Raw genomic sequence first — 14,278 nt, 5'->3', positions numbered from 1 at the left:
CTGCATTGTTTCCCTCTTTTTGTCTCCCTGTTTTTTTATTTCCAGATATAGTTTTATCATGTTTCTCCTTTGCTTTCTCAGAAGATTAATACTTTGAAAAGTCCTCTTCCTAAACCATGAGCCTATAATTAAACCCATGCACTATGCAACACAAGGATAGGATAGTTAAAATAAAAAAAATTGGACCCTTATAAACCTAGAACTTTTATATGGGGAAGTTCAAGGATTGATGCACATTATAAGTGGTCAGAGAGGATGCAGGGGTGGTAAACGAGGAGATCTCATACTTCTGTAGTCCTATTTCATCTTTGGGGATGAACATTTGTGGCACAAATAATCACCGTAGCTAGCACAAAGTAGTAGCACAACGCTGTGCTTAAGAATATGGGTTCTGGAGTCATATTACTTAGATTTGAATCCAGGCTCATCCACTTTCTTACTTCATGATCTTAAGTAAGTTTTCCAACCACTTTGGTGGCTCATTTTTCACATATGCAAATTGGGAACGATAATTATACTCACCCCACAAAGCGGTAAATACTCAAATATTATCCATTATTATTTTTAAGTGTTTATTAGGTGCCAGGCAGTGTCCTAAATGTTTTGCATGTACTCTTATTTTATAATGATATCAAGGGATAAATATTACTGTCAAAGATTTCAGAGGTGAGGATTCTGAGGAATGGACAGCTGCATGAGCTTTGGAGTCAAATGGATGGAACTTGAAGCTGGTCTTCTCTTCTGCTGAGTCTTCATGTGGTCCTTGACAAGTTTCCTTACCTTTCAGGCTCAATTTCTCCATCTCCAGAAGGGGGATGATGCCACTAGGAGACTTTATGAGATAAAATATGAAATCTGCTTGTTACTACATTTTAATAAATGCCTACCATGTGTTCACACTTTGTGAGGCATTATTGTCCTTTGCCTATGACAAGAATATAACTTTTTGGAGAACTCCTTGTCACCCCTGCAGCATGGGAGTGGGGGATGAGGGAGCAGACTCCCTGTATCAGATGCTGCAGCATTCTTCGGTCTTGGGTGCAGGTGGACTGTGGAAGGTGACTTTGTGACTCATCTCTGGATGCAGGGACCATCCTTGTGGAAAGGATGGAAAAACTAGGCAGGATTGGAGCATGGATTGATGCCTGGCTAGATTGATCTGAGGACCACTTCTAGTAGATGATCTCACTCCAGTCTCCCACTTCTGTATCTGCTTTTGAGGAAGTGCGGTTGGAAAAAGGGTACAGAAAGATTGGCCTTTAAATTGTCTCGAGGGCCAAAGATCTAATAACCATCAAGTGCCAGAAATGTTCTTTCTTGTATAAAGCAATTAAGCAAACAGCCTTTGTCTTTAGACCAGCTTGGATTTAAATCTGAGATCTACCTAGCTTCATGGCCTTGGTAAAGCACCTAGCCTCTCTGAGCCCCAGTTTTTTTTTAAATCAGAAAATGGAAAAATATTCCATAGAGTTGGAGGATTAAGAAAGCAATATGTATATAGAGCATTTATAAAAAGCAAATGTATTATTTCTTACTTTTACTATTATATTATTATAATATTATATATTATAGTATAATAGTATATATTATACTATTATTTTTTAAAATTTCTTTTTATTGGAATTCAATTTGCCAACATATAGCATAACACCCAGTGCTCATCCCATCAAGTGCCCTCCTCAGTGCCTGTCACCCAGTCACCCCAACCCCCCGCCCACCTCTCTTTCCACTACCCCTTGTTCGTTTCCCAGAGTTAGGAGTCTCTCATGTTCTGTCACCCTCTCTAATATTTCTTGATCTGGGTTCTTGCTACACAGGTGTGTTCACTTCGAGGAAATTCATCAATCTTTATGAATTATTCAATTATTAAATCTTATGATATGTAGCCTTTTCTTGTGTATTTTATATTTCAATGAAAAAGATTCTAAGAATGATCTAATATAGTAAATTTTCTGAATAGGAAGATGTCTTATGAATGGTGTTTATAATGGTTAGGGGAGAGGTGATTGAATAAACTCCAGATGCAGGATGGACAAAATCTCTCCGCTTCTGCACCCAGTATAAAGATCTTACTTAGACTTGATCCTGCAGAGTCAGGGGCTAGGAGATCATTAAAGGAAGTTATGATAGGAGACATCCTCTTATAAAAAACTGATAGTTGCATTTCTTCCCTATGTATGTATTCCTTTAAATGTCCATACTTGCCTTTTCTTAAGTATCTGAGAATTGTAATGGAAGTTTGGATAATGAATCAATACAGAAAGACTGAAAAAAAATAGGAGGCTGTTGTTATAAGATCTACAGAAATGATGACAATTTGTAGTTTCACTGGGATCTGAGAAGAGGGGAGTGTCAAATAAAATTGATTTTGGTAATAGGATATGGGGTGAAAAGGTATACTAGGTTTTTTGTTTTATTTTTTCCTGGCGATTTCATGGATAACTGGAATGGGAGGAATGTCTGACAATATTAGAGGGTGAATTTTGGGGATAAAGTAGGAGAATTACAGTTTAATGTTCTGTGAGAGACTCAATTTATAATGCAAACCATTATGAGCATAGTAAATAGACCCATGGAGATGCAGAGTTATTGCTGAGGAGAGAAGCTGGGGAAACTGGAGAGCCTGAAGGTACAATGTAGAACTTACACAGCACACTCTGGGCCCCTGTTTAACATTATTAATCCTGGGGCTCTGGAAGCTTAGCTGCCCTAACTCTAGGAGGTTACCGTCAGGCAGGTCAGCCTCACCCTTCTGTCTACACTAAGAACTTCAAAGTACTTGGGGCTGTCAGAATATTTTTTTATGGTAGGAGGGCTGAAAAAGATATTTCAGAGCACAGTGTCTTCCCGTTGAGTCCATGTCCACAGGATTGTCTCAAGGGCAGAGTCAGAAGAATATGTACAAGCTTCAAGCAGCAAGGGAGATGGAAATGGGGCTGGGGAAGATGGCAATTTAAAAAAAGTGAATCATCTGAGTTCCCATCTTGTTTATCAAACTTAGCTTGAAGAACTCTTGGATATTTCCTCTAAGCCAACCCATCTTCACAGGAGAGAAATTTGTCACTATTGCATATATTCAAAAGAACCTATTTGGGGCCCCAAAGGCATTTCCTGAGAAGAAATACAGAAAATGTTGATTTGATAACAGCAGTAGAAGAAAAACCAACCCGCTTCCTCAGATGAAGTTTTTGAAAATACATCCTTTGTTTGAATATGTACTATCTAGTGTATTTGTTAATAGGCCAGGCTGTGGAAAACTTGTCTCTAAGAATAAATAAAAATGGAGTTGTAAGTGCTTATTCATAATACCACCCTAAATTTTGACAGAAAATTATTTTCTTTACTTCATTATTTAATCTGAGAAGGCACTCAGGAGATAGGCCTTTGGGTATAGGTTAAGTGAATAAAGACAGTTGTTTAGGCCCAAGAAAAGATACTGAGTGGCTAAAGTAGTAAGCAGAGATCAACTCTTTTTTTTTTATTTATTTATTTTTTAAATTAACTTTTATTGGTGTTTAATTTACCAACATACAGAAAAACACCCAGTGCTCATCCCGTCAAGTGTCCACCTCAGTGCCCGTCACCCATTCCCCTCCAACACCCGCCCTCCTCCCCTTCCACCACCCCTAGTTCGTTTCCCCGAGTTAGGAGTCTTTATGTTCTGTCTCCCTTCCTGATATTTCCCACACATTTCTTTTCCCTTCCTTTATATTGCCTTTCACTATTATTCATATTCCCCAAATGAATGAGAACATACACTGTTGTCCTTCTCCGATTGACTTATTTCACTCAGCATAATACCCTCCAGTTCCATCCACGTTGAAGCAAATGGTGGGTATTTGTCGTTTCTAATTGCTGAGTAATATTCCATTGTATACATAAACCACATCTTCTTTATCCATTCATCTTTCGATGGACACCGAGGCTCCTTCCACAGTTTGGCTATTGTGGCCACTGCTGATAGAAACATCGGGGTGCAGGTGTCCCGACGTTTCATTGCATCTGAATCTTTGGGGTAAATCCCCAACAGTGCAATTGCTGGGTCGTAGGGCAGGTCTATTTTTAACTCTTTGAGGAACCTCCACACAGTTTTCCAGAGTGGCTGCACCAGTTCACATTCCCACCAACAGTGTAAGAGGGTTCCCTTTTCTCCGCATCCTCTCCAACATTTGTTGTTTCCTGCCTTGTTAATTTTCCCCATTCTCACTGGTGTGAGGTGGTATCTCATTGTGGTTTTGATTTGTATTTCCCTGATGGCAAGTGATGCAGAGCATTTTCTCATGTGCATGTTGGCCATGTCCATGTCTTCCTCTGTGAGATTTCTCTTCATGTCTTTTGCCCATTTCATGATTGGATTGTTTGTTTCTTTGGTGTTGAGTTTAATAAGTTCTTTATAGATTTTGGAAACTAGCCCTTTATCTGATATGTCATTTGCAAATATCTTCTCCCATTCTGTAGGTTGTCTTTTAGTTTTGTTGACTGTATCCTTTGCTGTGCAAAAGCTTCTTATCTTGATGAAGTCCCAATAGTTCATTTTTGCTTTTGTTTCTTTTGCCTTCGTGGATGTATCTTGCAAGAAGTTACTGTGGCCAAGTTCAAAAAGGGTGTTGCCTGTGTTCTCCTCTAGGATTTTGATGGAATCTTGTCTCACATTTAGATCTCTCATCCATTTTGAGTTTATCTTTGTGTATGGTGAAAGAGAGTGGTCCAGTTTCATTCTTCTGCATGTGGATGTCCAATTTTCCCAGCACCATTTATTGAAGAGACTGTCTTTCTTCCAATGGATAGTCTTTCCTCCTTTATCGAATATTAGATGACCGTACCTTTCAGGGTCCACTTCTGGGTTCTCTATTCTGTTCCATTGATCTATGTGTCTGTTTTTGTGCCAGTACCACACTGTCTTGATGACCACAGCTTTGTAGTACAACCTGAAATCTGGCATTGTGATGCCCCCAGCTATGGTTTTCTTTTTTAAAATTCCCCTGGCTATTCGGGGTCTTTTCTGATTCCACACAAATCTTAAAATAATTTGTTCTAACTCTCTGAAGAAAGTCCATGGTATTTTGATAGGGATTGCATTAAACGTATAAATTGCCCTGGGTAACATTGACATTTTTACAATATTAATTCTGCCAATCCATGAGCATGGAATATTTTTCCATCTCTTTGTGTCTTCCTCAATTTCTTTCAGAAGTGTTCTATAGTTTTTAGGGTATAGATCTTTTACCTCTTTGGTTAGGTTTATTCCTAGGTATCTTATGCTTTTGGGTGCAATTGTAAATGGGATTGACTCCTTAATTTCTCTTTCTTCAGTCTCATTGTTAGTGTATAGAAATGCCATTGATTTCTGGGCATTGATTTTGTATCCTGCCACGCTACCAAATTGCTGTATGAGTTCTAGCAATCTGGGGGTGGAGGCTTTTGGGTTTTCTATGTAGAGTATCATGTCATCGGCGAAGAGGGAGAGTTTGACTTCTTCTTTGCCAATTTGAATGCCTTTAATGTCTTTTTGTTGTCTGATTGCTGAGGCGAGGACTTCCAGAACTATGTTGAACAGCAGTGGTGAGAGTGGACATCCCTGTCTTGTTCCTGATCTTAGGGGAAAGGCTCCCAGTGCTTCCCCATTGAGAATGATATTTGCTGTGGGCTTTTTGTAGATGGCTTTTAAGATGTCGAGGAAAGTTCCCTCTATCCCAACACTCTGAAGGGTTTTGATCAGGAATGGATGCTGTATTTTGTCAAATGCTTTCTCTGCATCTAATGAGAGTATCATATGGTTCTTGGTTTTTCTCTTGCTGATATGATGAATCACATTGATGGTTTTACGAGTGTTGAACCAGCCTTGTGTCCCAGGGATAAATCCTACTTGGTCATGGTGAATAATTTTCTTAATGTGTTGTTGGATCCTATTGGCTAATATCTTGTTGAGAATTTTTGCATCCATGTTCATCAGGGATATTGGTCTGTAATTCTCCTTTTTGGTGGGGTCTTTGTCTGGTTTCGGAATTAAGGTGATGCTGGCCTCATAGAACGAATTTGGAAGTACTCCATCTCTTTCTATCTTTCCAAACAGCTTTAGTAGAATAGGTATGATTTCTTCTTTAAACGTTTGATAGAATTCCCCTGGGAAGCCATCTGGCCCTGGACTCTTGTGTCTTGGGAGGTTTTTGATGACTGCTTCAATTTCCTCCCTGGTTATTGGCCTGTTCAGGTTTTCTATTTCTTCCTGCTCCAGTTTTGGTAGTTTGTGGCTTTCCAGGAATGCGTCCATTTCTTCTAGATTTCCTAATTTATTGGCGTACAGCTGTTCATAATATGTTTTTAAAATCGTTTGTATTTCCTTGGTGTTGGTAGTGATGTCCCCTTTCTCATTCATGATTTTATTAATTTGAGTCTTCTCTCTCTTCTTTTTAATAAGGTTGGCTAATGGTTTATCTATCTTATTAATTCTTTCAAAGAACCAACTCCTGGTTCTGTTGATCTGTTCCACAGTTCTTTTGGTCTCGATATCATTGAGTTCTGCTCGAATTTTAATTAACTCTCTTCTTCTGCTGGGGGTGGGGTCTATTTGTTGCTTTTTCTCTAGTTCCTTTATGTGTAAGGTGAGCTTTTGAATTTGAGATCTTTCCAGTTTTTGAATGTATGCTTGTATTGCGATGTATTTCCCCCTCAGGACTGCTTTTGCTGCATCCCAAAGATTTTGAACGGTTGTATCTTCATTTTCATTAGTTTCCATGAATCTTTTTAATTCTTCCTTAATTTCCTGGTTGACCTTTTCATCTTTTAGCAGGATGGTCCTTAACCTCCACGTGTTTGTGGTCCTTCCATATTTCTTGTTGTGATTAAGTTCTAATTTCAAGGCATTATGGTCTGAGAATATACAGGGGACTATCCCGATCTTTTGGTATCGGTTCAGACCCGATTTGTGACCCAGTATGTGGTCTATTCTGGAGAAAGTTCCATGTGCACTTGAGAAGAATGTGTATTCAGTTGAGTTTGGATGTAAAGTTCTGTAGATATCTGTGAAATCCATCTGGTCCAGTGTATCATTTAAAGCTCTCGTTTCTTTGGAGATGTTGTGCTTAGAAGACGTATCGAGGGTAGAAAGAGGTAGATTGAAGTCACCAAGTATAAGTGTATTATTATCAAGGTATTTCTTGAGTTTGGTTATTAATTGGTTTAAATATTTGGCAGCTCCCACATTCGGGGCATATATATTGAGGAGTGTTAAGTCCTCTTGTTGGATAGATCCTTTGAGTATGAGATAGTGTCCCTCTTCATCTCTCACTATAGTCTTCGGGGTAAATTTTAATTTATCTGATATAAGGATGGCAACCCCTGCTTTCTTTTGAGGACCATTTGAATGGTAAATGGTTCTCCAACCTTTTATTTTCAGGTTGTAGGTGTCCTTCTGTCTAAAATGAGTCTCTTGTAGACAGCAAATAGATGGGTCCTGCTTTTTTATCCAGTCTGAAACCCTGCGCCTTTTGATGGGGTCATTAAGCCCGTTCACATTCAGAGTTACTATTGATAGATATGAGTTTAGTGTCATCATATCTATTCAGTCCTTGTTTTTGTGGATTGTTCCACTGAACTTCTTCTTAAAGGGGAATTTTAAGAGTCCCCCTTAAAATTTCTTGCAGAGCTGGTTTGGAGGTTACATATTCTTTCAGTTCCTGCCTGTCTTGGAAGCTCTTTATCTCTCCTTCCATTTTGAATGAAAGCCTTGCTGGGTAAAGTATTCTTGGTTGCATGTTCTTCTCATTTAGGACCCTGAATATATCCTGCCAGCCCTTTCTGGCCTGCCAGGTCTCTGTGGAGAGGTCTGCTGTTACCCTAATATTCCTCCCCATAAAAGTCAGGGACTTTTTTTCTCTTGCTGCTTTAAGGATCTTCTCCTTATCTTTGGAATTTGCAAGCTTCACTATTAAATGTCAAGGTGTTGAACGGTTTTTGTTGATTTTAGGGGGGGATCTCTCTATTTCCTGGATCTGAATGCCTGTTTCCCTTCCCAGATTCGGAAAGTTTTCAGCTAGGATTTGTTCAAATACATATTCTGGCCCTCTGTCCCTTTCCGCGCCCTTGGGAACCCCAATTAAACGTAGGTTTTTCTTCCTCAGGCTATCATTTATTTCCCTTAATCTATCCTCATGGTCTTTTAATTGCCTGTCTCTTTTTTCCTCAGTTTCCCTCTTTGCCATCAACTTGTCTTCTATGTCACTCACTCGTTCTTCCACCTCGTTAACCCTCGTCGTTAGGACTTCTAGCTTGGATTGCATCTCATTTAATTGATTTTTAATTTCTGCCTGATTAGATCTAAATTCTGCAGTCATGAAGTCTCTTGAGTCCTTTATGGTTTTTTCTAGAGCCACCAGTAGCTGTAAAATAGTGCTTCTGAATTGGCTTTCTGACATTGAATTGTAATCCATATTTTGTAACTCTGTGGGAGAGTGGGCTGTTTCTGATTCTTTTTTTTGAGGGGTTTTCCTTCTAGTCATTTTGCTCAGTGCAGAGTGGCCAAAAACAAGTTGTATTGGGAAAAGGAGAAAAAGAGAGAGAAGGAAAGAAAAGAGAAAAAGAAAAAAGAGAAAGAAGAAAAAAATAGGGGAAAAAGAGAAGAAAAAGAAAGAAAAAGAAAGAAAGGAGAAAAAAGAAAAAAGGGGGGGTGGGGGAAGCAATCAGAAATCAAGAAGAGAGAAAAAAAAAAAGCACAAAACAAAACAAAACAAAAAAAAACAAAAACAAAAACAAAAAAACAAAAAACAAAAAAAACCACGGGGGAGTATCTTCCGATTCTGTGTAGTTTAAGTCCCTTGATTTCCCTTGGAACTGGTCCGTCTCGCTGGTCTTCTGGGGGAGGGGCCTGCTGTGCTGATTCTCAGGTGTTAGCACTTGGGGGAGCTGCTCTGCCCCTGTCTGGTGCAGGGCTCGGTGGGGGTTGTTCACCCCGTGAGGCCCCGGGAGGAAGCCACAGTGGCGGGGGCAGCTCTGGGACCCTGGAGTCAGCTCCCGCAGTAGCTCCGGGGCTCTCCTTCTGCAGGGCCTGGGGGCTCCGGGGCGGGGCCGCTGATCTGCTCAGTTCCAGGCAGGAGCGTCCTTGCTGTCCTGGGCCCTCCCGGCCTCTGCCTGTCCCGGGGGAGGCCGGATCCTGGGCTGTGTCCCGACGCCCTGTGCTCCGGAGCCTGCGCTGTTGGATTCGCGCTCCCGGCGGTGCAGCCCCCTCCGCGGAGCCGCCGCCCGAGCCCCTCCGAGCTGCTCCCGGAGCCGCGCAGCCCCCTCCGCGCGGAGCTTCTTCCTCCGCCCGAGCCGCCGCTGCTGAGCTGTTCCCGGAGCCGCGCAGCCCCCTCCGCGCGGAGCTTCTTCCTCCGCCCGAGCCCCTCCGAGCTGTTCCCGGAGCCGCGCAGCCCCCTCCGCGGAGCTTCTTCCTCCGCCCGAGCCGCCGCTGCTGAGCTGTTCCTGGAGCCGCGCAGCCCCCTCCGCGGAGCTTCTTCCTCCGCCCGAGCCGCCGCTGCTGAGCTGTTCCTGGAGCCGCGCAGCCCCCTCCGCGGAGCCGCCGCCCGAGCCCCTCCGAGCTGCTCCGGGTCCCGCCGAGCGCTGCAGCCCTTAGGGAGCTCGGCGCACTCTCCCGGGGCGCAGTTCCTCTGTTACTGTCCCAGGGAGCCCGAGGGCGTCCCCGCCTTTCTGGGGATCCTGCTCCAATTCCCCAGGAGCCCCTTTCCGCGGGGAGGTCGGTGCAGCTCCTGCTCCTCCGGGACGGGGCTCTCCTGTCCTGGGGACACTCGCCCCGGCCTCAGCCTGGCTCCTCGCGGGGTTCCTCCCCCTTGGAGGCCTTTTGTTTCTTTATTTCTTTTTCCCCGTCTTCCTACCTTGATAGAAGCGCGAACTCTTCTCACTGTAGCGTTCCAGCTGGTCTCTCTTTAAATCTCAGGCCGAATTCGTAGGTTTTCAGGATGATTGGATGGTTTTCTAGGTAATTTGCTGAGGACAGGTGACCTGGAGGCCCTACTCCTCCGCCATCTTGCCCCTCCCCCCCGAGATCAACTCTTAAAATGTACTCATTGTCACCTAAATTAGCCATGAAGGGATTGGGGCTTCTAAGGGGAATGAGGTTTCTTTAATGGCCTAAGAAAGGATTGTAGGGCAGGCCTTCCTTTCCATCCCACACTTAGTAGGGACTTTATAAGTGATGATCAAATGAATGGATTGCCTCTTCTCTTACTTGCAGAGTGGACAACTCCCTCCTGGAATCACTATGTTCTCCTGCAACACCAGCACTTCTGGTCACTCTACGTTCCTCCTCACTGGCTTTCCAGGCCTGGAGGCCTCTCATCATTGGGTTTCCATCCCCGTCAACCTCACCTGTGTGGTTTCCATCCTGGGTAACAGTATCATCCTTCTCCTGATTCGTACAGATCCAGCCTTACATGAACCCATGTATTTTTTCCTATCTATGTTGGCAGCCTCTGATCTGGGACTCAGTGCCTCTACCTTCCCCACGATGATGTGGCTCTTCTGGCTGAATGCTCGTGAGCTTCCCTTTGATATCTGTGCAGCACAAATGTTCTTCATCCATGCCTTCACCTATGTGGAATCTGGTGTACTACTGGCCATGGCCTTTGATCGTTTTGTTGCCATCCGGGAACCTCTGCACTATGCCACAATTCTGACTCACTCAGCCATGGCCAGAATGGGAGCTGCCATCCTTGTGAGGGCTGTCTTGCTCAATCTCCCAGGACCCATCCTCCTGCGTCGTCTGCTTTTTCCCCAGATCAGCGTACTCTCTCACTGCTACTGCCTGCACTGTGACCTTGTGGGACTGGCCTGCTCAGACACCCAGATAAACAGCTTGGTTGGCCTAGTCTCCATTCTCTTCTCACTAGGCCTTGACTCCTTCCTCATTGTGCTCTCATATGCCCTGATCCTACGAACAGTGGTGAGCATTGCATCACCTGGGGAAAGGCTCAAGGCACTTAACACGTGTGTCTCACATCTCTGCATTGTTCTCATCTTTTATTTGCCCAAACTGGGGCTATCTGTGTTACACCGGGTAGAGAAGCACAACTACCCTGCTCTGGCAGTGCTCATGGCCAACCTGCACTTCTTGGTCCCACCTTTCATGAACCCTATTGTTTACTGCATCAAGTCTAAGCAGATACGTCAGGGCCTCCTAAAGCGCTTCCAACGGAAGAGGGTTGACGTCTCCTAGAAGAGCAGAAGGATCCAGAGGCACAAGACTTCTCTGGGGACAATCTGGTTCTTGGAGTGGGGTAGAATTAGTGATGGATAGTTAATTCTTAAGGTTTGAATGATTCAGGTTTTACTGTTGAGCCTTTGTGAGGCACTATCAGCTTCTATAATTACAATTTTGAGGAATTGAGACCATTGAAAAGTATATTTAAGTATCACCTTAAAAACCACTCATTGCTCTGTCTGATTAGAGCCAAACTATTTCAGACTTAAATACAGTGATATCTCCTTTCCTTGGGGACTTAGCCATAGCAACTGAGAGGATGTGTGTGTGTACCCATTTGTGCAGGCACCTCTCTCCTTTTCCCCACTGGATTCCCTTCCCCCGATTTCATTTCTAAGCCTACAGAAGAACTATATCCCTTATTTTTTAATAATAATTTTTTTTATTGGTGTTCAATTTGCCAACATACAGAAGACCACCCAGTGCTCATCCTGTCAAGTGCCCCCCTCAGTGCCCGTCACCCATTCACCCCCACCCCCCGCCCTCCTCCCCTTCCACCACCCCTAGTTCATTTCCCAGAGTTAGGAGTCTTTATGTTCTGTCTCCCTTTCTGATATTTCCTACTCATTTCTTCTCCCTTCCCTTCTATTCCCTTTCACTATTATTTATATTCCCCAAATGAATGAGAACATATAATGTTTGTCCTTCTCCGATTGACTTATTTCACTCAGCATAATACCCTCCAGTTCCATCCACGTTGAAGCAAATGGAAGAACCATATTCCTATTATATATAAGGTTAGGTAGAAGTAAACTATATTCACCCTAACACTGGCTTTCTCCCAAATTCAATATTAACCAGCTCACAAATCAAGAAATAGACAAAGGGTGGGGGTGGATAGTGGGAAACACACAGGATGATACTGCATATGCTGATTTATCTAGCACTTATGTGCTGCCTGGGGAGCTATAGTTTTCTCTTAATTCTCTTCAGGTGCATCTCTGCTTTTTTTTTTTTTTTTGCATCTCTGCTTTGAGCTTGAATTTTGGTACTGTTAAACCTGGGAAAGCTGCTCAGTAGAACTTCTGGATAGCACTGGTTTCTCAAGCACCAATGGTAAAGGTGGCATGTGATGTGATGAACACTGGGTATTATAAGCAACTGATGAATTATTGAATACTACATAGGAAACTAAGTATGTACTATATGTTGGCTCATTGAATTTAAACAAACAAAAAACCCCCCCCAAAATCGTAAAAGTGGAATAGCCCAATCACTTCCAAGGTAGGTGGATCTGCTAGATTATAAATTCCATGAAGCCAGAAGTTTGGGGACTATTCTTTTCACTGATGTATCCCTAGGTCCAAGAGCAGTGCCTACCATATAATAGATGATTAATATATATTGTTGAATAAATGAGTAGGGAAGACAAATGACAAAAGAAATTGATGGCTAATCCTCAGGAAAAGAAAAGACTAAAAGATCTGAATGTCTCAGGCCTGTGGGGGGTAATGAGCAGTTAGTAAACTGTGATGGAATGAGGTGAGGATGGATGTCAGAGGCCTTGGAGATAAGGTCTGACTCTATATCCCATGATCAAGAAGGTTGTTTCCAAGAATACCGCTCAGAGAGGAGCTTACGTTTTTTGTGGAGATTTTCCCAAAGCTGTTTGCAAATTTCCAGAAGAAATTTACCCATAAACTGAAGGGTGTCCCACTTCAGCACTAGCATTGCCCTTGGCCTGTTCAGCTCTAAAATAACCAAACATTTCATGGAGAACTGAAATAGGGATATTCCTGGTGGGAAACCACCACTCAAATTTAATGGAAAAAGCCATAATCGAGCTATTTGGAACTTCTTGCTTCTATCCATAGCCATTCAGATAATTGGTAATTTAATGATTGTCATAATTTCTATGTATTATTTTCATGAACTAAGAAAGAATGAGGAACTCAGAGGCAGGAGGCAGGGTGCGGAGCTATGAAACCAATACATGTAGTTCCAGCTGGAAGGTCATTTCCCCTATTAGATGTATTTACGTGATCACTGTAGCATAGATTCTAAGGAACTCAGATCCCTGTGCTTATCAGTAACTAGGAGGAGGCCACTACCAACCCTGTATGTCTGACGGTAACAGATCCTGCCCACAGAGGTCAAGAAGCAAGGATAACAAAAGACAAGTTTAGTTATCATTTTAGAATATTGTGTCTAGTAGTAGCTACCAAAGGCTTCAGTAAGTCTAGTTTGACAGGCTACTTTTGAAGAAGAGGTAGTTTAAAAAGATAGCTTGTGCTATATGACAAAGTTTCTCATCAGGTCCGCAAATCTTGTATTGAAGAACTCTGTTATCCAGGCCCCTCTGCCCTTTTTACCCTCTATACCAATAATAGGAAGGTTCTGATCTCTATTAGAAACTCTCTATTAGGGGATCCCTGGGTGGCTCAGCGGTTTAGTGCCTGCCTTTGGCCCAGGGCGTGATCCTGGGGTCCCGGGATCCAGTGCCGTGTTGGGCTCCCTGCATGGAGCCTGCTTCTCCCTCTGCCTATGTCTCTGCCCCCCCCATGTGTGTCTCTCATGAATAAATATATAAAATCTTAAAAAAAGAAACCCTCTATTAGAAACCCTCAGGTGACATGAGTGTTCAGGATCACAAGCAGTTAAAGCAAAAAATGTATACAGGCCTCAAAGCTGGAAAAGTCCTATTCAGAGGGTTAGCAGAATTAAGCTTGGATATTAGACATCCAATCTATGATTGTAGGGGTCCCTTGGCTTTGTCATTTTTACCTTTTCTCAACAGCAATGCTGAACTTGGAGACTTCTTTCATTTTATTTGCTTTCACCATGCACAACCATTCTTACATTCCATGGCTCCACTGACATTAAGAGCTAGAAGAGATCTGGGGTAGTCTGTGTCTCTACTATTTTACCTTCAGGATACAGACATCCCAGCATGTTCCACCAGTAATGTTTTCCTCTGCTCTGCAGACCTGATAACTACTGAAATATCTGAGCCTGACACAGGTGGAGTCCTAAGGTGACTTCTAGAAAGCTTTGCTACTAGTTTGCCCAGTTTAAAGATTATCAGAT

At 42.8% G+C, this 14,278-nt stretch overlaps 1 protein-coding gene across 1 annotated transcript; it reads left to right on the top strand.

Annotated features, from left to right (window-relative positions):
- Positions 1-10,252: 10,252 nt before the first annotated feature.
- LOC121476076 (olfactory receptor 51H1-like) lies at positions 10,253-11,206 on the top strand. The gene has a single exon (XM_041729823.1). The coding sequence runs from the start codon at positions 10,253-10,255 to the stop codon at positions 11,204-11,206; it is 954 nt and encodes a 317-aa protein (XP_041585757.1).
- The last annotated feature ends 3,072 nt before the right edge of the window (positions 11,207-14,278 follow it).

Source organism: Vulpes lagopus, chromosome 15 (genome assembly GCF_018345385.1).
Source record: "Vulpes lagopus strain Blue_001 chromosome 15, ASM1834538v1, whole genome shotgun sequence".
Classification (NCBI taxonomy): domain Eukaryota; kingdom Metazoa; phylum Chordata; class Mammalia; order Carnivora; family Canidae; genus Vulpes; species Vulpes lagopus.
The sequence above is the reverse complement of the archived record's forward strand: the minus strand, read 5'-3'. Positions and strand labels throughout refer to the sequence as shown.